This window comes from Somniosus microcephalus, chromosome 10 (genome assembly GCF_052327205.1).
Source record: "Somniosus microcephalus isolate GS21.2 chromosome 10, FLI_Smic_1.0, whole genome shotgun sequence".
NCBI lineage: Eukaryota > Metazoa > Chordata > Chondrichthyes > Squaliformes > Somniosidae > Somniosus > Somniosus microcephalus.
Window position 1 is genome coordinate 19,175,762 of NC_140996.1, and position 27,288 is coordinate 19,203,049.

General features: G+C 47.9%; 1 protein-coding gene across 1 annotated transcript in view; it reads right to left on the reverse strand.

Moving 5' to 3' along the window:
- Positions 1-27,288, reverse strand: part of LOC147111453 (kelch-like protein 1) — a 474,153-nt gene that overhangs the window by 13,164 nt on the left and 433,701 nt on the right. The window contains exons 9-10 of the mRNA XM_085998465.1: positions 17,520-17,732; positions 9,008-9,179 (exon numbers count right to left, since the gene is read on the reverse strand). Of these exons, the coding sequence (XP_085854591.1) occupies positions 9,008-9,179; positions 17,520-17,732 (385 nt within the window). The remainder of the gene's footprint in view (positions 1-9,007; positions 9,180-17,519; positions 17,733-27,288) is intronic.

Consider the following 27,288-nt stretch of genomic DNA (forward strand, 5'->3'; position numbering starts at 1 on the left):
CCATTATGACCAATTACCGATCACATCTCCCTTATGCTGTTCAGGAGTTAGAATATTTGCAGGAAGGAGCAAATGAAGAGGAATCTTCAGGAAGCCAGGATTTTATTCCCGTTCTTCTCTACGACTCCTTACAAGCAGAGTTTGAGAAGTTGAAGGAACAGTATGAACAGGCCCAGGCTACAATTCTGGAAGGGGTTAACTCGGCAACCTCCGAAAAGCTAGTTTCAGTGGAAGCATATGAGCAACTAAAGGTTGAACATGAGCAAGAAGTCCAAAGGCTGCAGGAAATTCTTGATGAGCTCAAGGCCAAGACAGACTCATCGGTAGAAGTTCCATCCATAGATGAGAAATTAGAGGTGAAAGACATGGCAGAACATGAAAGACAAGATGTCCAAGAACTCATAAAAATATTGAAGGAAACCCAAGACAAATATGAGGCGGCAATGACCGAGGTTCAACAACTTGAAGAACAGATTCAACTGGGAATCCTTTCAGTGGAAGAAAAGGAAACTGTAAGAAACACAGAGACTGTAAGAATGGCCCCTGAACATGAGCTAGAGAGCATCAAGGCGCAACTTCTCCGAGCGCTGAAAGCCAAAGTACAAGAGGAAAAGAAGGTGAAAGCATTGGAGGAAAAGGTGGATGAAATGGAGAAGACTCTGATCCACAGTGTTCCCGTGGAAGAGTTAACGGTCAGCCAACTCCTTCATATGCTGAGGGACAAGACTCTGCAATGGGAACAATCTGAACACGAGCTTCAATCTTCAAAGGGAAGGAGTTCGGAGCTCTCAAAAGTTATGGAAATAGCTGAGGTTGCAACACAGATTTTACTGGGATGCCAAAAGTACGCTGAATCACGTCTATGTGAACAACAGAATGTTGAAACAGCTGCTGCAGTAGAAGGATTGAATAGCCCGATCAATCAATCCCCGATGGAAGGGGAAGTATTGAAATCACAAATGAGGTCATTAGTGAAGGATTTGCAGGAAACCCAGGAAGAGCGGGATGAATATGAACGCATGAAGAAGTCTCTTCAGGAAAGATGTCTAGGGAGGGAACAACAGTCGGCTAACGTCCGAGGAAGGAAGAAGTAGCAGGCCCTCTCGCTAGACTAGTTCAGGACGACACTGAATATTACCATGACCTGTTGAGTGACACGGAATATTACGAGGACTTGATCTGCCCAGCTTGTGATGAAAACTCCCAAAGTGCAGAAATCAGGATGAAGCACTTAAAGTCTAAGGAACATAGGGAGATGGTGGCGCTACAGCTGGCAGCTGATAAGGGAGCCCCGAGAGTCTCCAAGAAGCAGAAAAGAAAAAGACGAAGCAGAAGGTGATAACCATCTAAGTCATTATCACTTCTACCAGATCATGTACGTGGGCCCTACGAAGGGAGCCAAATCAGTTGGCAAGTAGGAAAAATTACCAAGGCAGTCCAGCTGTTTGTAAAAGTCAGCACTGCTGGTTCAGCAGGACGGAAGTTCAAGCTGTTAAGTCAAGGGAAAGACTATTGGATGAGTCACGCTAGCAATGTGAACCGGCTACACCACAGAGATGTTGTTCGGACCGAGTCAAGACCAGAGACTGAATCTGTGAACTGTTCCCGCAGAGACTGAATCTGTAAACTGTTTCCCGCATAGATTATACCTGTGAATTGTTTTACATGAAGTTGAATATATGTTATGTTTAATGGGGGACTAAGTATGTTGCAAGCTAAAAAGGGAGGATTGCAGTGTATGTATCCGTCTACCTTTAAGAAAACCATTGTATGTAACCGTTCACCTTTAAGAGAACTATTTTAGGTGTGGCACTACTTTGTTGGCTTCTGTATACTGTAATACCGACGGTGACCACACCGGTATATAAGTGCTGTGTCAGGATTTATTTGGCAGATTCGCCCTGACCTTCGAATAGTAAAGTCCTGTTTTAAGTTACTCTGATAGTCTGTGTATTAATTAACTAAACAACTCACAGACTTTACAGGCAGTCGGCCAAAAAAAAGGCCACCCGACACCTGCCCTTTAAGTAGCGCTGCCGCGGCTGCAAAAACGCCCCCTGACCCCGTCGGACATATCGTCCGGCGGTAGGTCAGGAGGCGCAAGCGGGGCGCTGCGTACGCCGATGATGTCATCGCTGGTGGTGCAGCGCCGCGGAGTGCTACCGGCTGCCGCCACTGCTAAATTTGCAGGAAGCTTTGGCGGCGCTGCGCCCGTCCGCTTGGTGATTTTTCCCCCCCAAAGTCTAACTCATTGAGGCATTGACCTCTCCCCATCTTTTACAATCAGATTTAAACCAATGAGAACTCACCAAGGCTTCTTCAACAGCACCTAAAAAACCTACGACCTCTACCAACTAGAAGGACAAAGGCAACAGATACATGGGAACATCACCACCTCTAAGTCCCCCTCCAAGTTACACACCATCCTGACTTGGAAGTACATCGCCGCTCCTTCATCGTCGCTGGATCAAAATCCTGGAACCCCCTCCCTAACTGCACTGTGGGAGCACCTTCACCACACGGACTGCTGCGGTCAAAGAAAGCCCACCACCACTTTCTCAAGGGAATCTAGGGATGAGCAATAAATGCCGGCCTTGCTAGTGATAACCATATCCCAAGAATGAATTTTTAAAATAAATCATGTTGATCCTGATGCCACAATAAAACAGACCATAATCAAATTAACTTCTAATCGGGATTGTGTTCCAGTAGCCATGTAAATGTAAGCAGGCAAATACTTTTTAGAGAGTGGTCTCTATGGAGGTGGCCAATTACTTTACTCTCACGTTTGCTGTTTCAAGGTGAAGGATTTTTTTCGACACTAAAACGATTATAAAATTATCTGTTTAAGTTGTTACATCATCACTCTTTGGGGTTTTCACAAACTATTTAAATTTCTCCAAAATATTGACACAAACTGATGTCTTTTGACTTTTAAGTCGACTGGTGGGATGGCAGCATTCGTTGTTTAATTTTATCAAGTCACCGAAGTGTGGCAAAAAAATCTCCAAAATGTTGCCAGTCTGCTTTGCTGTAATTATTTGTTGCTCTCACTCGCTAGCATTTACAATCTGCTGTAAATATTTTTGCCATTTGTTGGTTTGTAATAATCAAGGAAAATAATCAAATTTACCTTGAATTTTCCCTCCACTTATATGAATATCTAGGCCAATGTCTTTTGTCTCTCCCAGGATATTTATACAAACTGAAGGTAATTTTAACTGGAAGAGTTGATCCCACGCTGTACCATTTTGTTCTATATTTGCTCAATCCATCACTGACTCACCTGGTGTTCCATGCCCTGAATGAACATACCCTCCCTCTCCCACACCGCGACCCCCTTCCCCACTTACCTAATTATGCTTCCTCTACCTAAAGCCGGTGATTAATAGTACAAATCACCAGCTAATACTCATATTTCAGATATATATACACAAATTAGTAATCCAAATAATGTTTTCTACATTTAATTTCTACTTATCCCTGTTTGCACAAGCATTAGAAATCATCAGTATTTCTTCAGAACCGAGTCATTGGCCTAGAAATTCAGTATAGCCACGTTTGGGGCGCTACAGCATGGCGTTCGCTAACTTTTGCGCCCGGCGCAACTTAGTGCCACCTTCGCCGATATTCAGTTGCATCGCCCCAAGAGGTTGCTGCTGCGCTAAAGCAGGCAATGCATAACTATCATTAGGCGCTAAGCCGGCGATCCGGGGCGCAAACACTGAAGGTGGGCGCAGCGCAGGTGCGGCGAGTTGCTCATTGAGGCCGGACAGTCAGGCGCCGGTCAGCACTTAAAGGGGGAGGGTGGAATTGCTTGGCTGCCACGCCCTGCACACTGCAGCCCTAAGGCAAGGCCTGAACACTGCTTCTGGAACAGCTCCACGCCCAGGAGAATGGAGAAGGCCAGGGAGAGAGCGCATCGCTTCGGCAAGGGTGACCTGAGGCTGCTAGTTGGTGCAGTGGACCGCAGGCGCAATATCCTCTTCCCTGAGGGTGGCAGGAGGCCGCTGCCCGCCGAATATCAGAAAGCATGGAGGGATGTGGCAAAGAGGGTCACGTCCAACAGCGTGGTTGGCAGGACACCAACCCAGTGCCGGAAAAAATTCAACGACCTCACTCGGGTTGTCAGGGTGAGTACCCTTTCCAGTATCCTCCTCATCCCTGCATGTGCACCTCACTTTATGGCCAAACAGGTCTGAAAGCCCTAATGGCCAGCCCTCATCCAGCAGCTATGGGACTGTCATGAAAAGCACTTGCGCAATCAGGACTTTAGACACTGTCAGGGCTATTCGACCATGGGAGGCAGTGCGGGCAAGATCAGGGCTTGACACTGTCAGGGCTAATCGAACATGGGAGGCAGTGCGGGCAAGATCAGGGCTTGACACTGTACTTAGAGGCGGTCCTTTCTCTTGCAGGCCAAGCTGGCGCATAACAGAAGACAGCAGCGACAGACCGGGGGAGGCCGTCCTGACCTGAAACAGCTGAGCGACCTCGAGCAGCGAGTGCAGCGGGTCATGGCCGGCCGGCTGAGTGGCCCCGTCACCACTGGAGATGCTGACCCTGTTCTGGGCACCAATGGTAAGGTCACCACCTTTTTGACCTCTCCCTTTCCATTTGCGCCTCACGCCAGCATCCTTTGCCACTATCGAACCAATGCAGTGCACAGCAGCACTCATGCCTCCCTCGCTGCCGCCCTGTCCTCACTCTAAAGCAACTCTTGTGCCTCCCTGCTTTCAGATGGTGACTCGCCAGGTGAGGAGGCGGCCCCTCAAGCTGGCACTGTGTCCGAGTCAGACATAGAGGAGGAGGAAGAGGAAGCCAGCCCATCAGGGACACCCTCAGCCGAGGCAGCCCATGGCCATGATGGTGACACGTCTTCCCTGGAGGGGAGCAGGGGGAAGGGTCGGAGGATAGTGAAGCTCCGGGGACCAGCGGGCTGCAGCAACGCGGGAGGGGTGGGGAAGCTCGGCGGCCTTCTCCCCAGAGGGTGAGTGCGGCCTCCAGTCCTGCTATGGTGAGCGCAGAGGAGGTGCGGCTCCTAGCGGAAATGGGCGCCCAGGCTGAGCGCAGGCACACTGAGCTCATGGTTGCAGTGGCAAGGATGCCTGACTCCATAGAGTCACTGGCAAGGAGTGTGCAGGAATTCGGGGCAGCACAGGCCAGGAGTCTGCAACAATTCAGTGCAGCACAGGCCAGGAGTCTGCAGGACATCGCGGCAGCACAGGCTAGGAGTCAGCAGGACTTCGCTGCTTCACAGGCGGCTTCTAGCCAAGTGCTCAGTCGTGCCGTGCATTCACTGGCTGTTGTCATGCAGACACAGACCAGGGCCACACGGGCACTAACTGCTGCCACACTCGCTGGATCAGCCAGGCATCGCCGGGGCACTCGCTGTGCCGCAGCAGCCCAGCAGTCTGTGCCTCAGCAGATTGCTGCGCATGCTGCAATGCTGGCCTGTGCGCGTGCCAATGTCTCAGCCGACCAGGGGGTGCCTGTGATCTGTCAGGTTGGCAGCATTCCTGCAGCCAACACTGTCACTCCTCCATTGCAGCTGCCACCAGCTGTTGGACAGACTGCTGCTGCCCAAGCAGAGTTGGAGCAGTCAGCAGCCGGCCCCTCCAGGCCCAGAGCTGGTCCAGGCCGACCCCCAAGGGCATCTGCCGTCTCACCATCTGACCCTCAGCAGCCTTCCCCCAGCCTTGCTGCAGCCACTGGGGTCTCATTGAGGAGCTGCTGCAGGGCGGGTAGGGGCCAGTCACGGAAGCAAAACGGATCACCCTCGCAGGGGAAAAAGTAGAAGGTGTGGCCAAATGTTTTGTTTTACTTATAAAAGCCGAGACTGGTGTATTTGTTTCATATATAAAAGCTGAGACTGGTGTATTTGTTTCATATTTAAAGGCCGAGACTGGTGTATTTGTTTCATATTTAAAGGCCGAGACTGGTATATTTGTTTTACTTGTAAAGGCCGAGACTGGTGTATTTGTGTTTTTGGGGGGGGGGGGGGTTTCTCTCCATTAGTTTGTCATGTGGGAAGGGCACAGAGGTATCATAGTAAAGAATTTTCTTAAATCGCACTGTCCATGCTTTCTTTTGGAAGTCCTGGTTGCCCTGCTTGGCTGAGGGCTTGTGGAGTGGCTACATTCATCTTCTGCCATTGGCACAAGCCATTCCCCGAGAGGGGGCCTAGAACCGACTTGCAATAAGCCACCGATGGGCGGCCCTTGCACTTTCTGCCTCCCTCCTGTGCTGGTCCTCCTCCTCCTCCTCTGGTGGTCCTCCAATGTCTGCTGGCAGTGGCTGAGTCCTGCGGATAGCCAGGTTGTGCAGCATGCAGCACACGACAACGAAATGGGAGACTCGCTCAGGCGAGTACTGTAGGGCTCCCCCGGAACGATCCAGACAGCGGAACCGTTGCTTCAGCACGCCGATTGTTTGCTCAATGATGTTCCTGGTTGCTTGATGGCTCTCATTGTATCACTCTTCAGCAGGGGTGCTGGGCGCACGGAGCGGGGTCGTCAGCCAGGTGCACAAAGGATAGCCTTTGTCCCCGAGAAGCCATCCTCGTGGGTGAGGCTGGGCCTTGAACATGTCTGCCACAGAAGTCTGGCGCAGGATGAAGGCATCGTGGCTGCTGCCTGGAAAGCGGGCATTGACAGCTAGGATGAGCTGCCTGTGGTCACACACCAACTGCACATTGAGCGAATGGTAGCCCTTCCGGTTGCGATAATCCTCGGCATTCTCTAGAGGTGCCCGCAAAGCCACATGCGTGCAGTCAATGGCGCCCTGCACCATGGGGAAGCCCGCTAATGCTGCAAAGCCCATTGCACGCTGTTGCTGCTTGTCAACGGTCATGGGGAAGGAGATGAACTGACGTCTCCTTCTGAAAAGGGCACTGGTCACCTGGCGGATGCAGCAATGTACCGCAAACTGGGAGATGTTGGAAATGTCCCCAGTAGCGGATTGGAAGGAGCCGGTGGCATAGAAGTTGAGAGCCACCGTCACCTTCACTGCCACCGACAGAGACGTCCTGCTCCTCAGCTGTGGCTGCAGATCTCCGCGAAGCAGGTGGCAGATCTCAGTGACCACCGCCCTTCTGAATCGCAGCCTCCGAACACACTGGTCCTCAGACATGTTCAGATATGAGAACTGCTGGCGGTATACCCTGGGTGGGTAAGGCCTCCTTTGCCGACGCCTGTTGCCCCTTCTCCGTCTGGCCATGACTGGCACTCTCTCACGGCGTCTCTGAGCACTTTGAATGCAATGGAGAAGCCCAACGTTTCCACCCATTGCAGCCCCCATTATATGTTTCCAATCAATGCTATGACTCTGAAGTTGAAGACAAGTGCAAAGCTGTGGCCTGAAGCCACAAGTACCTGTGCGAGTGTTGAGCCAAACCAGAAAGCTCTCTACCTTTGTCTCTCTCCAAAGATCCATCTCTCACAAAGAAGGAGTGGTGCAAAATGGCTGCCATTTATACTGCAGGAGGAGTCCCCTTTAATTAACGCCCCCCGCGCCCCGCAGCGACTGGGAACCGTTCCCCTCTACCAGTCGCTAGGGGCGCCAGGCGCACAATAGGCCGGCGCCACTGAATTTCCGGTTTGGGGCGCACAAAGGGCATTGCACCATGAAATGATGTCAGGATCTGCGCGCGCAGCTGAGCGCGCGCAAAGGTTTTGCGCCGCCGCTAAATCTTAACTGAAGTTCGCGAGAGGCGCTAGCCGCTTAGCACCCCACTTCTCCTCCTCCTAAGGCGCTAGCGGCTGGCGCAAACAACTGAATTTCTAGGCCATTGTCTTTTAAGATGCCTATTTTAATCTATTATTTCTAGCATTGTATGTGGAATTATTAGGACAAAGTACTTGTAACATATGTGAAACTGACTGTAATTCTGGCACTCTCTAAAATAATATTCTGAGTCAAAAAAGAAACTGTATGTCAACCTATTTTTACCATTTGTACTGCAGTCTTGTACTGCAAGGCTAATGACATTCTCCAAATAAAATACATACAAACAGATGCAGATTATATATTTCAGGAAAATTATTGGGCCATAATTTGCGGCCCTTACAAGCCCGTACGAGATGTGTATGCGCCTGTAAGGGCCGCGCAAGTTCCGGGTTTAGGCATGCGAAGCGCATGCGCAAAAATCTGGAACGTGCGATCTGTCAAGAATCTTTTCGACAGATCCACTGCATCCCCGGGAGATGGGCCTCCGCGGGTAGAGAGTTGGGCTATTTGCCAAACTACGGCCCAGCGAATGCCCATGAAATTCTTATGCCCGGTAAAAGCAGGCGTAGGGCCTTCTTTTACCAGCGTAAGAGTTTAAAAACACGTAAAAATATTTTTTTTTCAATCATTTATACATTTAAAAACCTGTACAATAAGGCAAGTTTATTTTTAGCCCATTTAAAACATCTAAATTTATTAATTATTTTTTTTAATTTTTGTTTTGTTTTAAATATTTAATTAAATGGCATTTTAATTCATTTTAAATATGTGATTTTTAAAAAATTTAATTGATATGCACGTGTATTTTTTGGGGTATTCCCATTCATGCTTATTGGGTTTCCGTACATACAGAATCTCCATAAGCATGAATGGGAATCCCTCTCTGTCATTGGTTGGGCCAGGTCACGTGATCCCAGGGGCGTTGGCGAACCGCCTGCGCCCCACAATCCGTGGGTACCGTGGGTATCCGGAGAGGCCCAGGACCGCACGGACCATCAGGTACGCGGGCATTTTATTTGCCGATCGGAGGCTTTTCCCTGCGGGGAAGCCTCTGACCACAAATTCAGGGCCACTAAGAACTTATCAGCGCAACAACATTCTAAAATAATTTCATAATAATTAATGACACGGAGTGCTTCAGCAGCATAAAGAGTTAATTGTTCCGTGAAAATGCTCTTCAAATAATGACTGTTAAAATGACTCAAAAACATGCACTTCACGAAATGAAAGGATAATGAAAGATCAGTGATCAAAAAAAAGAATTGGCATTAATTATTACCTGTGTCCATTCATTGGTCTGCGGATCATATGATTCCATAGTGTTTAGATAGGTTTGTCCATCATACCCACCAACTGCATACAGTTTGTCTCCAAGGAGACAGACGCCAACCGCATCTCGGGGGACGCTTACTGATGCTATTGTTGTCCAGGTATCAGTCTTTGGATCATATCTAACATGTGAAAATGGAGGAAGACATGATAAGGAAAAAGTCTCGTTACTATATCATTGTTGAGTGAATAACAATACAAGGTTATCTATTCATAAATAATACAAGTCATATATATATTAGCTACCTATCATTTGAATGCTTGCAGAACGAAAGGATCTTCACCTAGGTTGTCCGAGTTGGCTTTTTTAAATGTATAATATTTCTCCAATTCTTTAGTTTCAGCATGGAAAGGGTAAACTCCCAAGGATACAGACAGGATATTTTTTTAACAGTAAACCTGTAGCTTTAAACCAGTCTGGTTATCCACTAGACTTTGGCTACAATTTTGCCGGCGCTCAGAGGGTGGGTTCGGAGGTGGGTCAGAGGTTAAATTCGATTTGATTGATGGCAGGTCACGAACCCACCATCAACCCGCCTCCAAACAGCTTTCCCAAGTGTCGGGTCCCCGATTTGGGAATGGACCCGACACCTAGCGGTGGGAAGCAGATTAAAGGCAATTACCTGCCTATTAACAGGTACTTGCCAGTAGTTTTCAGCCTGTTTTCGGATTTTGCCGCTTCTGGCTCGGGTTTCCCAATGTCCGGACACCACGCCAGATAAGTGTGGCGTGTTGTGAGTCTGGTGTAATGTTTGTGGAATGATGACAGCTGCAGAAGTGGTGTGAAGGATGCAATGTTGCACATGGTGAGTTTCAGAGCAAAGAAAATATTGGTTATTGCATTTTTAATACATATACAGATTTCTTTAGCTTACAAGTTTTTAAATCCAACTATATGTTCAGTGCCATCTTAAGGGCCTCTCTCACCAGTGACAGATCGCTTCTGTCACCTCACCTGCAGCTGCCATCTATTCCAACATATGGAGGGAGTCATTGGAGAGCCTGGGAGCAAGAGTTCACCTTTGTGCAGTGATTGTCAGTGTTTTCAGCACCTCAATGCTGTCAAACACTGAGGGCTGGATTCTGCCAGGCCCGAGGAAGCGGGTTTCAAGGCGGGTCAGGTGGGAAATTTGCAAAAAAATGGCGTTGGGCTGCGATCCTGCCTCCAACCTGCCTCTGCGCAACTTTCCCAAATGCGAGCTTGCCGACTCCGTTTTGGTCCCGCCTCCAAGCAGCGGGATAGGCCCTTACTAACAGCTGCAGCTCCACCATAAAAACGGCGTTTTCCACAATGATCATCTGCAGGTGCCAGAACTTTCTTTTCTCAGGTCTTGGAAAACTTTTTGCAGGTCTACTGATTTTGGAAGTGTTGAAGCTGAGATCCATCTCCACTGTGACCTCCTGGGAAAAACCTCTCCCCACCTTGACTGAGCGCTTCCTCAACTGAGGTATATACCTGCAGCATGGGAACCATTTATTTCCTTTCCTCCTGGACCTCAGATTTGGATGAAGACCAGTGGCGGCAGCAGCAGAACCTGGAACAACAGCAGCAGCAACAAGAGGAGTGCCAAGCTGCTGCTCACCCACCTGAAGTTGCACAGGCCAGAAGGCGCCAGTGCAGGGAAGGATGTCGCCGCAGGAGATACCCCCAAAACAGGGTTTACAGACAGAGGATGAGCTACCTCAACATGACTGAGCAGCAGTGCCAAAGGAGGTTGAGACTTTCGCGAGAGGTAGTGGGTGACATCTGCGCAATGCTACAGCAAGACCTGGAGCCCAGAGGAACGGGTGGACACCCCTTACCAGTGGCCGTAAAAGACACCACCGCATTCAACTTTTTTGCTTCAGGCTCATTCCAAGGATCAACAGCAGACATCAGCGGCATCTCCCAGGCGACTGCACACACTTGCATCACGCAGGTAACCGATGCCCTCTTTGCCAACGCGCACAATTACATCAACTTCTCCAAGGATCAAGCAAGTATAACCGCGCGTGCGGTTGGATTTGTTAATATGGCAGGCTTTCCAAGGGTGCAGGGCGTCGCTGACTGCACACATGTGGCTCTTAAGGCACCCCATCACAATCCAGGTCTTTTTGTCAATTGCAAGGGCTTCCACTCCCTCAACATGCAGCTGGTGTATAACCACAAGAAGGAAATTTTGCATGTTTGCGCCAAGTACCCTTGCAGTTGCCATGACTCCTTCATCCTGCACCAGTCTAGTGTGCCTCTGCCAGACCAACTTTGCGGATGGCTACTTGGAGACAAGGGCTATCCCCTGAAGACGTGGCTAATTACGCCGTTCAGGAGGACATTCAATGAAGCTGAGGAGGGACATTCAATGAAGCTGAGGAGCGCTACAACTCCAGCCGCATTTCCACCAGATCCATTATCGAGCAAACCATCGGTTCGTTGAAGATGCGATTCAGATGCCTTGATAGATCAGGTGGAGCCCTGCAATACTCAGCAGCCAGGGTCTCCAGAATCGTCATGGTCTGCTGTACCCTTCACAACATGGCACAGCATCGTGGCTTGCAGCTGCCTGAGAAACAAGTGGCTCATCGCATAGCCTCCTCAGATGAGGATGATAATGAGGAGGAGGAGGAGGATGAGGTGGAGGAGGGCGAGAACAAAGAGCTTGCGGAGGCGCATCAACCAACGGCAGCAGCACGCGAGAACATTGCTGCCTGGGATGCACTGATCTTGGCCAGATTTGCTCAGACTGCCCAATCAAACACATTTGTCTTGCACCTTCTTACCACACCATCGACAATGGACAAGAACCTATGGCTTCCTATCACTCTGACCACCATACTGACAATTCCAAGTCGCCCTGAACCCTCAATGTGGAAGTCCCATTTGCGAAATGACACAGCCCACAACTTCAACAGTTTGCTATCAAGTCATTTTATAACATTCATTCATGGATGGCATTTCATAATTAAACACAACAGAACACCCAAGTGACTACCCTTGTGACTACTTGTGCTTTATCTTCCTCTTACGCGTGCTCCTACGTGGTGCTTCCTCTGTGACTTCAGATGAAGTGAAGGCCCCTTGCTCACTTTCATGCTGCTCCTGCCTTGACACCTTTGGCGGGCATCCTCTGGGGTTGCGAGCCTGTGAGGGCTCGCCAACAGTCTGCTGCTCCTGCAGCTGTGCAGGGTTGAGACGCCCATCTCAGCTGGGTGAGGACTCTGACCGAGGGGTCTGCAGTGGCTTGGTCGTGTGAACACCTGGAGAGGAGCCCCCACTTCCCTGTTGTCTGCCACCAACATCCCTCTCATAGGTCAGCCCCACTTCAGAGCTAGCAAGTGCCATGACAGCATCTTGCTGCACTTCAGGGGGGCCATGAGGACCCATTTCTGCACTGGAAGTCCTACTCCAGAGGACTTCCATGAAGGTCTGGTTTCTCTGCTCAATAGCTGACCATCGCTTCTCCAGAGATGTCAGTCTATTCTGAACAATGACCATGTTTTCAAGACCCTGGCGACTTAGCTCCTCCATGGCCGTAGCCATCTTCTCCTCTACGGTAACCATCCTTACCATGGATGTCGCCATCCTTTCCACGGAGGTTGCCATCCTTTCCTTGGTGATGCATTTGTGCGCCAATGCCTCCACAAAGGCTCTGCTCATGTTCGCGATGGACTCCTCCATTCGCTCCACACTTGCAGCGACCCTGGAGACAAAACCTGCCAGAGACCCCTGCACCGGTTCCTGGATGGACCCGAAGGCACAGGGTCGACATGCAGCTGATCTGAGCTGGCAGAGTCCTGCACCCTCCGACGATTACTCTCCACTGCTGACCCTGTCTCCACCATCTGCTGATGCTCACTTGTGAGCTGTGATACACCAGGTGACAACACTACTCTATGTCCCGAAGGTCCCACCGAGGTGTGAGAGTCTGTGCTGGTGCTGGGTGCGCTTAATCCTGGTGACGCTGCACCCTCAGAGGTTGCAGCTTCCTCCGAGAAGTCTTGTGGCTCAGGCTGTTCCGCCTTGGACAGTGGGGAGGGGGGCTGTTGATGGTCCTGTGGAGTAAAGGAAAGAGTTAGACATGTGAGATAAACGTTGCATGCCCATGGAATTGTGCAGATGATCATAAGTCAATCTGTGACAGCATCAGAATCAATATCAGTCACTCATGCAATGTCAATGAGAGAGATGCAAAACTATTCTGTCACCTGCTTGCTCTGATGCACCCATCTGTCCGTCCCCCACTTGCACATCCTCCTCGGCTCCCACAATCTCGAGGGCCGCCTCCTCTGTGCTAGTGAGCTGGGTGATTGAGGGTGGCCCTCCTCCTGTCTTCGCCCTTTCCCTCTTATTGTGGGCTCTCATTTCCTGCAATGAGGGGCGCAAGTGGAGTTTGAGTGAGAATGATGGAGTGAGTGTAGAGAATCCATAGCATAGATGCTTAGAAGGGGACAAAGATGGAGTGAGGTCCCAAGACCAAGGGCCCTCCCTGTGTGTTGTAAGTTGTTGTCATAGCATAACAGTGATAGGGAGTGTGAGGGAAGCATAGTCGAATAGTTAAGTGAATGTGACCATAGAGAAAGAGAGGGAATAGTTCAGGATGCAGGGATGTAAGGGTCAAGTGGAATGTGGAGGAGGAGGTCGACAATGCAGAGTGCTGGTGATGAGAGGCAATGGGGAGCAGATTGAGGATCATGGTGATGTCATACTCACTTTTCCTGTGCGGAGAAGGTCATTAAACCTCTTTCTGCACTGCAGCAAGGTTTTGCTGCACATTGTAATAGCATTGCCCTCCTGTGTCACTTGCAGCCACATAGCTTTGGTCTGTTGGGGAGGTTTTTTCCTCCCAGAGGAAGGAAACAGCACCTCCTTCTGAGCTCTGGCCCCCTCCACCAGAGCATGGAGGCAGTCATCATCAAAGCGGGGTGCGGCCTTGGACCTTGAGGCTGACATCTCTGCACCACAAATCCCTCAGAAGTATCCCAAAAAAAGTTGTAAGGCAGAAAATGAACCACGGCTGCTTGCAGGCCTTAAATGCAGCTGCATAAATGATATCATCAGAGGCGCGTTTCAGGTCCAAAAGACTCATTGGGCCAGGGGCTCCCACACGCTGGGAATCAAGTGCCCAGTTCGGGCAAAATCGCTAAATTATCCCGCCTCACATCGGAGGCAGGAGCGGGAACCGCCGACCACCTGACCCGACCCCAATGAAAAAATCCAGCCCCGAGAAATCAACTGTCAAAATAAAATTGTGCGTGGTCCCTTTAAGGAAACCATCATCAAATAACGTCATCAGACCCGTTTCCTGTTAATTGGCCGGCAAGCTCGCAGGGCGGGTTTAACAAGGTCAATCAAGGGAAAATCACGTCTGTGGAGCGGAGGCAGCTGGGGGCGGGACTGGAAGCCGGAAACCAGCTGACCCGCACCCATCCCGACAACGCTGACAAAATCACAGCCTTTTTAGTCAAGACGTAGGTTAATTTAGGCTTGCACAATAATGATTTGAAATGCTACTCAGTCAGACATGCTGGCATTGATGATGCTTATTTATGTAAGTTACTGAAATTCAGAAGAATGGGACACACTTGAGGTGAGCTAGCTGGAATATTAAGATGTATTGACAAACATCACATGCCATCAATAAAGTTTGCTTTCATTCAATATTGATGAATAGCCATTCTGGGTTAATTAAATCATGAGGGGTGTACTGCCCACCCACAAGTCTAAGGGCAGGCTCCAGTCATGAGCACTCTGTGGTTGATAGTCTAATGGGTGGAGACCTCAACTGACTGTCTTAGTGGGGCAGTTCTCTGAGACAGGAGTTTTCTGTGCTCTTGCAAACAGCAGAGATAAGCTACCTGTCTTTTAAAGACCGAGTCAACTTATAGAAACATAGGAGTAGAACATCCAGCCCTTCGAGCCCGTTCCACCTTTCAATTAGATCATGGCTGATCTGTATCTTAACTCCGTCTGCCCGCCTTGGTTCTATAACCCTTACCTAACCAAAACTTATCAATCTCAGTTTTTAAATTTTCAGTTGACCCCCCACCCCAGCCTCAATGGCTGTTAGGATGAGAGAGTTCCAGATTTCCACTACCCTTTGGGTAAAGAAGAGCTTTCTGACATCACCCCTGAAAGGCCTAGCTATAACTTTAAGGTTATGCCTCCTTGTTCCGGACTCCCCCACCAGAAGAAATACTTTCTCACTATCTACCCTATCACAGAATCACACAGAAACCCCACAGTGCAGACAGAGGCCATTTCGGCCCATCGAGCCTGCACCGACACATATCCCACCCGATCCCTGTAACCCCACATATTTAATCCCCCAAACACTAAGGGTCAATTTATCATAGCCAATCAACCTAACCCGCACATTTTTGGACTGTGGGAGGAAACCGGAGCACCCGGAGGAAACCCACGCAAACACGGGGAGAATGTGCAAACTCCACACAGACAGTCACCCGAGGCCGGATTCGAACCCGGGTCCTTGGCGCTGTGATGCAACAGTGCTAACCACTATGCCACCGTGCATTTGAAAGGTTAAGCTCGGGAGGTCGTCTTTTGTCTTAGAGCCCATGTTCAAAGAGAAAATAAGTCGCATCTCTAGTGTTTTCATGAACCAAGGAACAGAGGAACAGGAGGAGGCCATTCAGCCCCTCGAGCCTGTTCTGGCATTCAATGAGATCATAGCTGATCTGTATCCTAACTCCATCCACCCGCCTTGGTTTCATAGCCCTTAATACCCTTGGCTAGCAAAAATCTATCGATCTCAGACTTTAAATAGTTAATTGAGTATCTACTGCTCTTTGTGGGAGAAAGTTCACACTTCTACCACCGTTTGTGTGAAGAAGTGTTTCCTAACTTGTCAACTGAATGGCCTGCCTCTGATTTTAAGGTTATGGCTCCTTGTCCTGGACTCCCCCACCAGCAGAAAACGTTTCTCTCCATCTACCCTATCAATTGTTTTCAAAATCCTAAAAACCTCAATCAAATCACCCCTTAACAATCTATATTCCAGTGAATGCAAGCCGAGTAATCTCTCCTCATAATCTAACCCTTTGAGCCCTGGTAACATTCTGGTGAATCTGCGCTGCACTCCTTCCAAGGCCGATGTATCCTTTCTAAGGTGTGGTGCCCAGAACTGTACACAGGGCTCCAGATGTGGTCTGTCCAGGGCTTTGTATAGCTGTAGCAAAATTTCCTCCCCTTTATATTCTAGCCCTCTAGTTATAAAGTCGAACATTTCATTAGCTTTCTTGATTATTTATTGTACCTGACTACTACACTTTAGTGATCTGTATACATGGACCCCTAAATCTCTTTGGACCTCCACTGTTCCTAGCTTTTCACTATTTAAAAACGAATTGGGTCAATCCTTCTTTTGGTCCAAAATGGATGAGCTGATACTTACCTGCATTGAAATCCATCTGCCACAACTTTGCCCACTTACTTAATCGATCAATGTCTCTTTGTAATTTTATGCTCCTGTCTACGCTATTTATCATGCCACCAATCTTTGTGCCATTGGCAAACTTGGATATATGGCTCTCTATTGTGTTATCTAAGTCATTACTAAATACAGTGAATAGTTGAGGCCCCAGCACAAATCCTTGTGGGACACCTCTAGTCACTTCCTTCCAATTTGAGTTCATACTCATTATCCCATCTCTCTGTCATCTACCGCCTAACCAGGTGGACAGTTTGCCTTCAATTCCATGAGCTTCAATTTGATCTAATAGCCTCTTATGTGGCACCTTACCAAATGCCTTCTGGAAATCTGTATAAAGTATATATATAGACATTCCCCTAGCTACTGCTTTAGTTACTTCCTCAAAAAATTCAATTAGGTTCATTAGACATGATCTACCCTTTACAAATCCATGTTGGCTCTCTCTAATCAGTTCAAATTTCTCTAATTGCTCAATTACTCTGCCCTTAATTATAGATTCCAATAACTTCCCCACAGCAGATGGTAGACTATAGGGGACTCTATGTATTCTGATTGTGTCAAACTGTATACAGTTCATTTATCAATTTACATAGATAAACCAGTTAAAGCTCCAAAAACTGTGCCTTGTTCCAATAGCAAACTTTGTCCTTATTCAGTCTATTTTCTGTAAAGAGAATAAAATTCACATGGTGGCATATGTTCCATCTCAGTAGCTGGTGTACTAAGTGTCCACTCTTATGATCCCTGGGTCATGTTATCATTCAACTAGATATTGGGTCAGAGACAGGCACACTCCGGACCGTAGGGGGCATGAGGTCCACTTACAGGGAAGATTGGTAATGCTAAAACCCGAGGAATTATCTCGTGTAAAGACCTACCAATTGTGACAATGCTTAGTAACAGTATAGCACAAGAAACCTGAAGTAATATTTCTTAAGAGTTGGAATGTCATTGGACTTCCATTCTTCACATATTTTTTGTACAATATATTAAACATGTGCCGCCGCAACAAGAAAGTATATTTGCATCTTTCACCTCTCTACACAGTCTGAAAGTCGAGAACAGTGGTTTGAAGCAGGAGCATCGTGACCTCCAACTGCATAAAGGAAACCATCACATGTTGCCACACCCACACCTCCTCGTCTTTTGGACATTGGTGTGCACATACTCCATTTATTGGTGTGGGGGTCATAGCACTCTATAGATTTGAGGCAAGCACTTCCATCTCGCCCTCCAACAGCATACAACCTGTTGACAAAGTAAGAGATTCTCATTAAATCTTCATTATGAACATTGGCCAACAGTTCGTAGGTGGTGAACGGTATTCAAATTAGAATCATGAAATCATACAGCACAGGAGAAGGCAATTTGGCTGGCTCCCCTGTTCCTTCCCCATAGCTCTGCAAGTTTCTCCTTTTCAAGTATATATTCAATTCCCTTTTGAAAATCACTATTGAATCTGCTTCCACCATCCTTTCAGGCAGCGCATTCCAGATCATAACAACTCGCTGCGTAAAAAAAATTCTCATTTCCCTGCTGGATTTTTTGCAATGATCTTAAATCTGTGTCCTCTGGTTACTGACCCACCTGCCAGTGGAAACAGTTTCTTCTTATTTGCTCTATTCAAAACCCTTTATAATTTTAAACACCTCAATTAAATCTCCCCTTAACCTTCTCTGCTCTAAAGAGAAAAATCCCAGCTCCTCCAGTCTCTCCACATAACTGAAGTCACTCATCCCTGGTACATCTCCTCTGCACCCTCGCTAAGGCCTTGACATCCTTCCTAAAGTGTGGTGCCCACAATTGGGCACAATACTCCAGCTGAGGCCTAATCAATACTTTAGAAGGTTTACCATAATTTCCTTGCTTTTGTACTCTATGGGCTGGATTTTCATTGAGGAGTCGGGTAGGAGGCGGGACTGTTTGAAGCTGTCAACACTGACAATCTGTACTACAAGTTAATTCCTTCCTCTCAGGCTGCTTTAGAGATCTCCCTGGAACAGAGAGCTGAATGCTGGAACTTTTGACAGCTCGCAGCCATTCAGCTTTTAGTGCCGGCTGAATGATGGACTCCCGAAACCGAGAGGAAGGAAGGCTGTTAAGGTAAGTACAGGTAATTTAAACTTCTTTACACACTTTAGACACACCAAACACACTTACCTTTGCACTCATGCACCCATCACTCACCTGAACACCGACCCCTCCAAGTCCTTCAACCCAACGGCCTGCCTGCTCTAACTTGGCGTGGTTTGGAGCCGTCGGGAATCCCACACGACACCCCTCAAAATAGGGATTAGGCTAAAAACTGCCTGTTAACTACCTGTTAACAGGCAGTTAATTGGCACTAATCCCTTCCCGCCTCGGGTCGGCGGGTCCCAGTGTGGGGCGGGTACCCGCCTCCCCTGAAACTTACGTGGAGGTGGGTTTTGGGCGGGATGGTGTCAGGACTCCCGAAATCGGGATTTCTCCCCCCCACACGTCTGAAACCCCGCCTGACGGCTCCAGGAAAATCGTCCCCGATGTTTCCTCTTGTGGGGAAATCTAGAACTCGGGGGCACAGTTTTAGAATAAAGGGTCGCCCTTTTAGAACTGAGATGAGGAGGAATTTCTTCTCTCAGAGGGTCGTAAATCTGTGGAATTCTCTGCCCCAGAGAGCTGTGGAGGCTGGGTCATTATATACATTAAGGTGGAGATAGACAGATATATCAAACAAAAAATGAACATCAAGGTACATAAGGCGATATTAGGACAGGTGACCAAAAGCTTGGTCAAAGAGGTAGGTTTTAACGAGCATCTTAAAGGATAGAGAGGCGGAGAGGTTTAGGGAGGGAATTCCAGAGCTTAGGGCCCAGGCAACAGAAGGGACGTCTGCCAATGGTAGAGTGAAGAAAATCAGGGACACAATAGAGGCCAGAATTGGTGGAGTGCAGAGATCTCGGAGGGTTGTAGAGCTGGAGAAGATTACAGAGATAGGGAGTGTTGTGTATGTACCTTTAAGAGAAGAACTGATTCTATACTGCAGTACCGGCAGTGACCACCCCTGTATATAAAGCCATAGCAGGCTTCTGTATTTCAGTCTTAAGTTACCCCCACTGTTCAGTAAATACCTGTTTTATTGTTCTCCTGCAGTCCGTGTATTATTAAGGCATGGACACTACAGTGGCGACGAGCAGGTTCGAACTCACCTGCAGTACTGCATCACCTCACGCCAAGGATCCATCGGAGTTCGGAAAGTTGCAGGAGAGGCTGTGGAGAGCTGGGCTTGGCTCCCCAGTCAAGGTGTTCCAGCAAATCGTGCTGGTAGCAGGTAGTGCGCTGATCCTTCCGGACTGCGGCGGGCTCGAGCTCGATCGAGCGGCTCTGCAAAGGGGCCATGCAGCGTCATCGGGAGGAAAAGAGAGAGAGAGGGTGGAGCGCACAGGGCGCGGTCGGTGCTCAAGAGCCGGGCAGCGTAGCAAAAATAAAACAAGGGGAAGGAAAAGTGAGATGCGCCGAAGCCTCGGGTCGCCGCCATTACCCTGCAGAACGCTAGGAGCAGCATGGCAGCAAGGGGAAGGAAAAGCGGGGGAGGCACCATTTTATTCCACTGGGGAAGAAGGAAAAGCGCGGGAGGCGCCATTTAAATTCATTGGTGAAGAAGAAAAAGCGCGGGAGGCGCCATTTTAAATCACCCAAGATGCCGAAAAGTGGCAGTATCACTGCTTTCGACAACGAGGTAGAAGACTGGACCACGTATGTGGAAAGAATTGAAGTGTACTGCGAGGCAAATGAGGTGGCCGATGGAAAGAAGGTGTCGGTATTATTAAATTTGATGGGCGCGAGAACGTACGGCCTATTGCGGAATTTAATTACCCCAGCTAAACCAATGGAGAAAAGTTTTGAGGAGATTGTTAATATCTTACAGGAACACCTAAACCCTACACCGCTGCTGATAGCAGAAAGATTCAAGTTCCATAAAAGAAACCAGCACAAAGATGAGAGCAATGCTGACTATCTTACGGAACTACGCAAGTTATCGAAGCACTGTCAGTTCAGAGCAGGACTGGCAGACACCTTGCGGGATAAGTTTGTCTGTGGGCTGCAGAGTGAAGGAACCCAGAAACGACTACTTTTGGAAAAGGACCTGACGCTAGAACAGGCTTTCAGCGTGGCAGTATCCTATGAAGCAGCAGCACGGGGAGCTGTGGAAATACAACAGAAACCACAGGAATACAGCGCTAACGAAATGGCGTATGGAGCAGAAAAGTGCTATCGCTGCGGCAGAACAACCCATGATCAGAAGGACTGCTGGTTTAAGGACAAAGTATGCAGGCAATGTGGGAAAATGGGACACATAGCAAGAGTCTGCAGGTCGGGAAAGAAAACCAACACTACAAGAACTACTGAGGAAAAGTACAAGAAAGTAAAGAAATTGACAGACAGTAGGTCGGAAGATCAGGAGAATGATAAGGACTCCGGGAGCAGGAGACTAAGTTGTCTAAAGTTACACAACGTGATCGCAAAGGAGGATCACCGAACCATTTGGGTCACCCTCATGATAGCAGGGTCCCCAGTAAAGATGGAATTGGACACAGGATCAGCCCTAACTGTCATGAATCGACGAGACTATGAGCGGCTATTCTCACACATACCCTTGAAGGACACATCCATTGTATTAAAGACATACACGGGGCAAAAGGTCTACCCCAGAGGAAAAATAAGGGTGCCAGTTGAATACAACGGCAAGGAAACACAGAAACTGTATCTATATATACTATCAGATGGAGGACCACCATATTGGGATGTGAATGGATCCGAAAAATACAATTGGATTGGCATTCCATTCAGGCGCTAACTGTGACTGATAAAAAGGATGATGACGTCATACCTGGACGACTGTCAAAAATTCTAACTGACGCGAAAGAGGTGTTCCAACAAGGACTTGGGACTCTAAAAGGAGTAACGGCAATGATAAAAATCGAAGATAACGCAAACCCAAAATTTTTCAAGGCCAGACCGGTACCTTACGTGATCCGCCCAGCCGTTGAAGCAGAGCTGGAGAGTCTGGAGCATTCGGGTGTGCTGTCCAAGGTGGACTGGAGCGAGTGGGCCACACCCATCATTCCTGTAATGAAGAAATCATTGAGCAGCACGCCTGGGGAACCGAAGAAGGTTCGCATCTGTGGGGACTTCAAGGTAACTGTGAACCCAGTCCTGCACACAGTACAATATCCACTTCCACGGATAGAAGATATTTTCGCCTCACTATCTGGAGGGAAACGCTTTACAAAGATTGATCTGGCCCAAGCGTATCTACAAATGGAGATGGAAGAAGCATCTAGGAAATACCTCACGATAAACACTCACAAAGGCCTTTACCAGTACAATCGACTGGTATTCGGGGTAGCATCAGCCCCGGCTATTTGGCAGAGGGCGATGGAACAAGTCCTGCAAGGGATCCCGGGGATCCTGTGTTATTTGGACGACATCCTGGTTACGGGCAAAAATGACAGTGAACACCTTGCCAACCTGGAGCAGGTGCTCACGAGATTACAGGAATATGGGCTACAAGCCAACCGCCCAAAATGCGAGTTCTTCAGGAGATAAATCTCGTATTGTGGCCACATGATTGATGAGGAGGGGTTGCATAAGTTGCCGGACAAGATTGAGGCTGTAGTCAAGGCTCCAGCACCGGAAAATGTGTCGCAACTGAGGTCATTCCTCGGGTTGGTGAACTACTACCATAAGTTCTTGCCGAATTTATCTACAATTCTGCACCCACTGAACCCCCTACTGCAAACTGGAGTGACATGGAAATGGAGTGATGAGTGTAAGCGTGCCTTTCAGAAATGTAAATGCCTAATCATTTCAAAAGAAGTATTGGCCCACTACAATCCAACACTACCGATTCGGTTAGCATGTGATGCGTCTCCCTACAGCATCAGAGCGGTGCTGTCACACAAATTCCTTGACGGTTCAGAGAGGCCAATAGCCTTTGCGTCGCGCTCATTAACCTCAGCCGAGCGTAACTACGCCCAGATTGACAGGGAGGCCCTCAGCCTGGTGTGGGGGGTGAAGAAGTTCAATCACTATCTGCACGGGCAGAAATTCACCCTACTGACTGATCATCAGCCCCTGGTCTCCGTTTTTAACCCAAAGAAGGGCGTTCCGGTGATGACGGCACAACGGCTGCAAAGATGGTCACTTTTTCTAGGGGCACATCAGTACGACATAGAGTACAAGGGTACGAAACAGCATGGAAACGCTGATGGGCTGTTGCGTCTACTGTTGCCTACGGTAGAGGAAGCACCTGCAGTGGACCCTGTTGAGATATTCCATGCGACCATAGTCGAATGTCTACCTGTTACAAACTCAAGTATAGAGAAGGAAATCCGAAATGACCCGACACTCTCTCGGGTCTATGATTTGACGGTGAAGGGATGGCCAGCACATGGCGACTCACTGTTGCCAGCATTCTCGCCAAGGAGAGAACAGCTGTCAGTGTGCCGGGGGACCTTGATGTGTGGATCCCGAGTGGTAATTCCACCCAAGTTGAGAGATAGAGTGATCAATGAACTTCATGAGAGTCATCTGGGAGGGGTAAAAATGAAGAGCCTAGCCAGGGCGTTTGTGTGGTGGCCGGGAATCGATAAAGAAATCGAGGGTATGACCAAGAGATGCACAGGATGCCAGAAGGTCCAAAACGCTCCACCACAGGCCCCGCTACATCCATGGGAGTGGCCCTCATCTCCATGGCAATGGGTACACATTGATTTTGCTGGTCCATTTATGGACTCAATGTTCCTAATCGCTGTGTCACCCATTCGAAATGGCCAGGGGTCATCAAAATGTCCTCCACCACCACGGAGAAAACTATTGCAGTCCTACGGGCCATCTTCGCCTAGAATGGCTTGCCAGAACAGATTTGCTCCAACAATGGGCCATAGTTTGTGTCCGAGGATTTCCGGAGGTTTCAGAGGAATAATGGGGTGAAACATTACACATCTGCCCCATATCATCCAGCCACAAATGGATTGGCTGAGAGGTTTGTGCAGACCTTTAAAAAGGCCATAAAGGCAATGCATAATGACGACATACCACTACAACACAAGGTGGATAATTTCTTGTTTGCTTACCGGAATGCGACACATGCAGTCACCAACCAAGCTCCAGCCATAATGTTCTTCAACCGAAGGCTAAGATGTCGCCTGGATTTGCTCAAACCAAACATAAGACGAGATGTTGAGGATAAGCAATTCCAGCACATAAATGAGAAGCCAACCAGGAACTTCAAGATAGGGCAACCAGTCTTGGCCCGCGACTACCGAACAGAAAAATGGCAGCCAGGAACGATATGCACACAGCAGGGACCACTAATGTACACAGTGGACATTGGAGGGAGCATCCTGAGGCGCTATGCTGACCAGATTCTAGAGTCACAGGAACAAGCCAAACCCATACCACGAGCAGGTGCACCTGGTAATCAACCCGAAGTACAGATTGCGTCTACCTCAGAAGCAGTGGTATTGGAAGCTGACGAACCAACCAATGACAATGAGCCAGAATCAACTCCACCACAAGAACAGGATACTCGAGAAAGGCGCTATCCAGTCAGGATCAAGAAGCCTCCTCAAAGACTGAACTTATAAATGATTATTTCAGTTGATGTATATAGTACAGAGAAAATTGTAATTGTAATTAGTTATTATTTAGTTGTTAAATGAATGTTATGTACTGTTTATCTAAAAGGGGAGGAATTGTTGTGTATGTACCTTTAAGAGAAGAACTGATTCTATACTGCAGTACTGGCAGTGACCACCCCTGTGTATAAAGCCATAGCAGGCTTCTGTATTTCAGTCTTAAGTTAACCCCCCGTTCAGTAAATACCTGTTTTATTGTTCTCCTGCAGTCCATGTATTATTAAGGCGTGGACACTACAGGGAGGGGGTGAGGCCATGGAGAGATTTGAAAACAAGGGTGAGAATTTTTAAATTGAGGCGTTGCATATCACTGAATATCATCGGTAAATCCAGGAATGAGCACTTGAGGCATAGCAATCCTCAATTATATAAATATGGCCTGCACTAAAGAGCCAGCATTAGACATACTGGCAAGTCATAACTACATCACTAGTCTTAAGGGTATTCAATAATAAATATTGTTGATTTAATGGCATCTGTTTGTTCAAAATCCCATCCTGCTTTGGAGCAAAGATAACATTTGTGACCTTAGTTGTAGTTAATGTGACTCATTGATCTACTTTGTATATTAATGAGCATTTCAAAAGCCCCTCCCAAAATTAATAATTGTATAGACCAATCAGATATCTATTGAAGATGAAGAGAATTGGGGATGACTGAAAATGCAAGCCTATTTCATGTGATTAATCATCAGTTTCCTAGTAGCCTCTTTACTTATAATGCCTCATTTCCCATTGGTTTATGAATGTGGTACACTCAGAAATCATTTCAGAGTGATTGTTGTATCTCTCAAAACCTGTTTTTAATCAATCATTATCTTCAGTGTTTTGAGAGCAATTCATTGTTTTATCATTTGCCTGTTGTACAGTACTAACCAGTCCTCACTTTCAGCTACCAACAGGATATTAGATTCACATTGCTTTTCTTGTAAAAGTTTATCAAATGGCAATAAAAGCATCAATACCAACAACCAAATTATTTTTTTAGTCAGTTTATCTGATAGTCGGTACACAGATGTTTACTGAACCATTCTATTGCACAACTCCACAGCCTTGTAATCACCAGCGAGGCTTCCACTGCACAATACTCCCCGATTCACTGCCAATTCCTGCAAGATCCAGAACTCATTGTTCAAATACACAAGTGTTTTCCAAACTAATGACTCCGCTGAGAGATGAAAAAAAAATTCCAGATTCTTTTATTGTACATCCCAAGAAATAACACTTCAGTACAACTGCACATTTATCTTTGCTTGTCTCTATACTATCGCCCCATCTTAACATTCTGCTGCGTATGTTGTGCCAGATTTTATGTTAAAAAATAGAACAAACAATTAGCCCAATATGCTTCCCTATTGCTCTCCTGTCCTGCTTCCACTTAATCTGCCTTTCTTCTACATTTCTCTCATAAAATTTGCCACTTCTCCCTCTCCTGCCCAATTTGTTTCCCTCTGGACCCATTTATTTTCTCTCCCTACTGTTCCTCTCTCACCCAATCTAGCTCTTCAAAATTCTGTTTACTCCTGCATTTGCAGGAATGTAACTGGGAGGCGGCAACAATGACAACAACTTGCATTTATATAGCGCCTTTAACATAGTAAAACATCCCAAGGTGCTTCACAGGAGCGCTGTCAGACAAAATTTGACACCGAGTCAGTAAAGAGAAATTAGAACAGGTGGTCACAGAGGTACGTTGAAGAAATGTCTTCAAGGAGAGGTAGAGAGACGGAGAGGTTTAGGGAGGGAATTCCAGAGCTTAGGGCCTAGGCAGCTGAAGGCGCGGCCACCAATGGTGGGGTGAAGGACACCGGGGATGCTCAAGAAGTCAGAATCAGAGGAGCGCAGAGTGCTCGGAGGGTTGTAGGGGTGGAGGAGGATATAGAGACGGAGGGGTGAGGCCATGGAGGGATTTGAAAAGGATGAGCATTTTTAAATAGAGGCGTTGCCAGACCAGTATATTGGTCAAACCCAGGAGAAACAGGTGTCAAAGGAATTTGAGCAGAAGCGCATTCTTAGGGATAAATATTATGATTTAGCACACCTGATGTAGAGTTTCACACAATGAAAGTGGATATCGGGAATTTGGGCATGGAGGTTAGCATGCCTGATTTCCCCCACCTTGGACTTGAGCATAGAATCCAGGCCGACACTCCAGTGCAGTACTAAAGAAGCGCTGCACAGTCAGAGATGTCAGAGGTTATTTTTGTGAAAGGGTGAACACAGGAGGCAAGTTGATGCTATGCTAATAAGACACGCCTGTTTGAAAGTCTGGTTTTAGCCCGCATTTTGGGGGCTAACTGATGATTACCATGATTTAAACACGCCTGGAGGTGGTAAAACAGAGACCTGCAGGTTTAGCACTCAAGCGCTGATAAGAAGCAATTTTCATGGAGCGGTGTATGTAGACTCCGCACACCCACTTCCACTGAAGGTGTGGAGCGCGCTGGCGGACACACAGCAGAATGTTTCGGGAGGGAGAGGGCGCACAGGTTCTCAGACGCGGCACTTGAGGTCCTGGTGGAGGAGGTCCAGAGCAGGAAAAATGGCCTGTACTCGCAGGTGGGGGGCGGACAGCGCCAAGTCACCCTCCTGTTCCTCTTGTCCCTCTCTCCTGCAGCAGCTGGTTCTGCTCTACCTTGGCCTCATGACCTCCTCTCATTCCTCCTCCAAACCAAGGGTGACCCCTAGCAAGATGCCGGTGACCAAGCACTCCCTTTCTCCTGGTGACTCCTATAAGGTCTCCAATAAGATAGAGCAGCACAGCATTCACTCTTTTTAGGTGAAGTCCTCAGAGAATTACCAGAATAAATGTTGGTGAAGTCCTGACAAGTGTCCCGAGAAAGTCTCCCGACGTATCTCAAAAGTCCTCTTCAAACCTCCAGCAGCAAGTGAGCAGTAAAAGCTGAGTTGCGCTTTAGCTACTTAAAGCTTTAAGTAGCGCTCGAAATCCTCAGCAATGATTTGTTTACTCCTGTTCAGCTGGTCGCTGTTAGGAGAGGCTGTTTAATGAAGCGCTAGCCAGCAAAATGGTGCGCAACCTCTTTAATGAGCGCTAGCGGGCAATTTAATTGTCAATCAGAGGCTTAATGATCCTCGGGGTGGCCGTTCCTAGCGTGCGCTTCAACT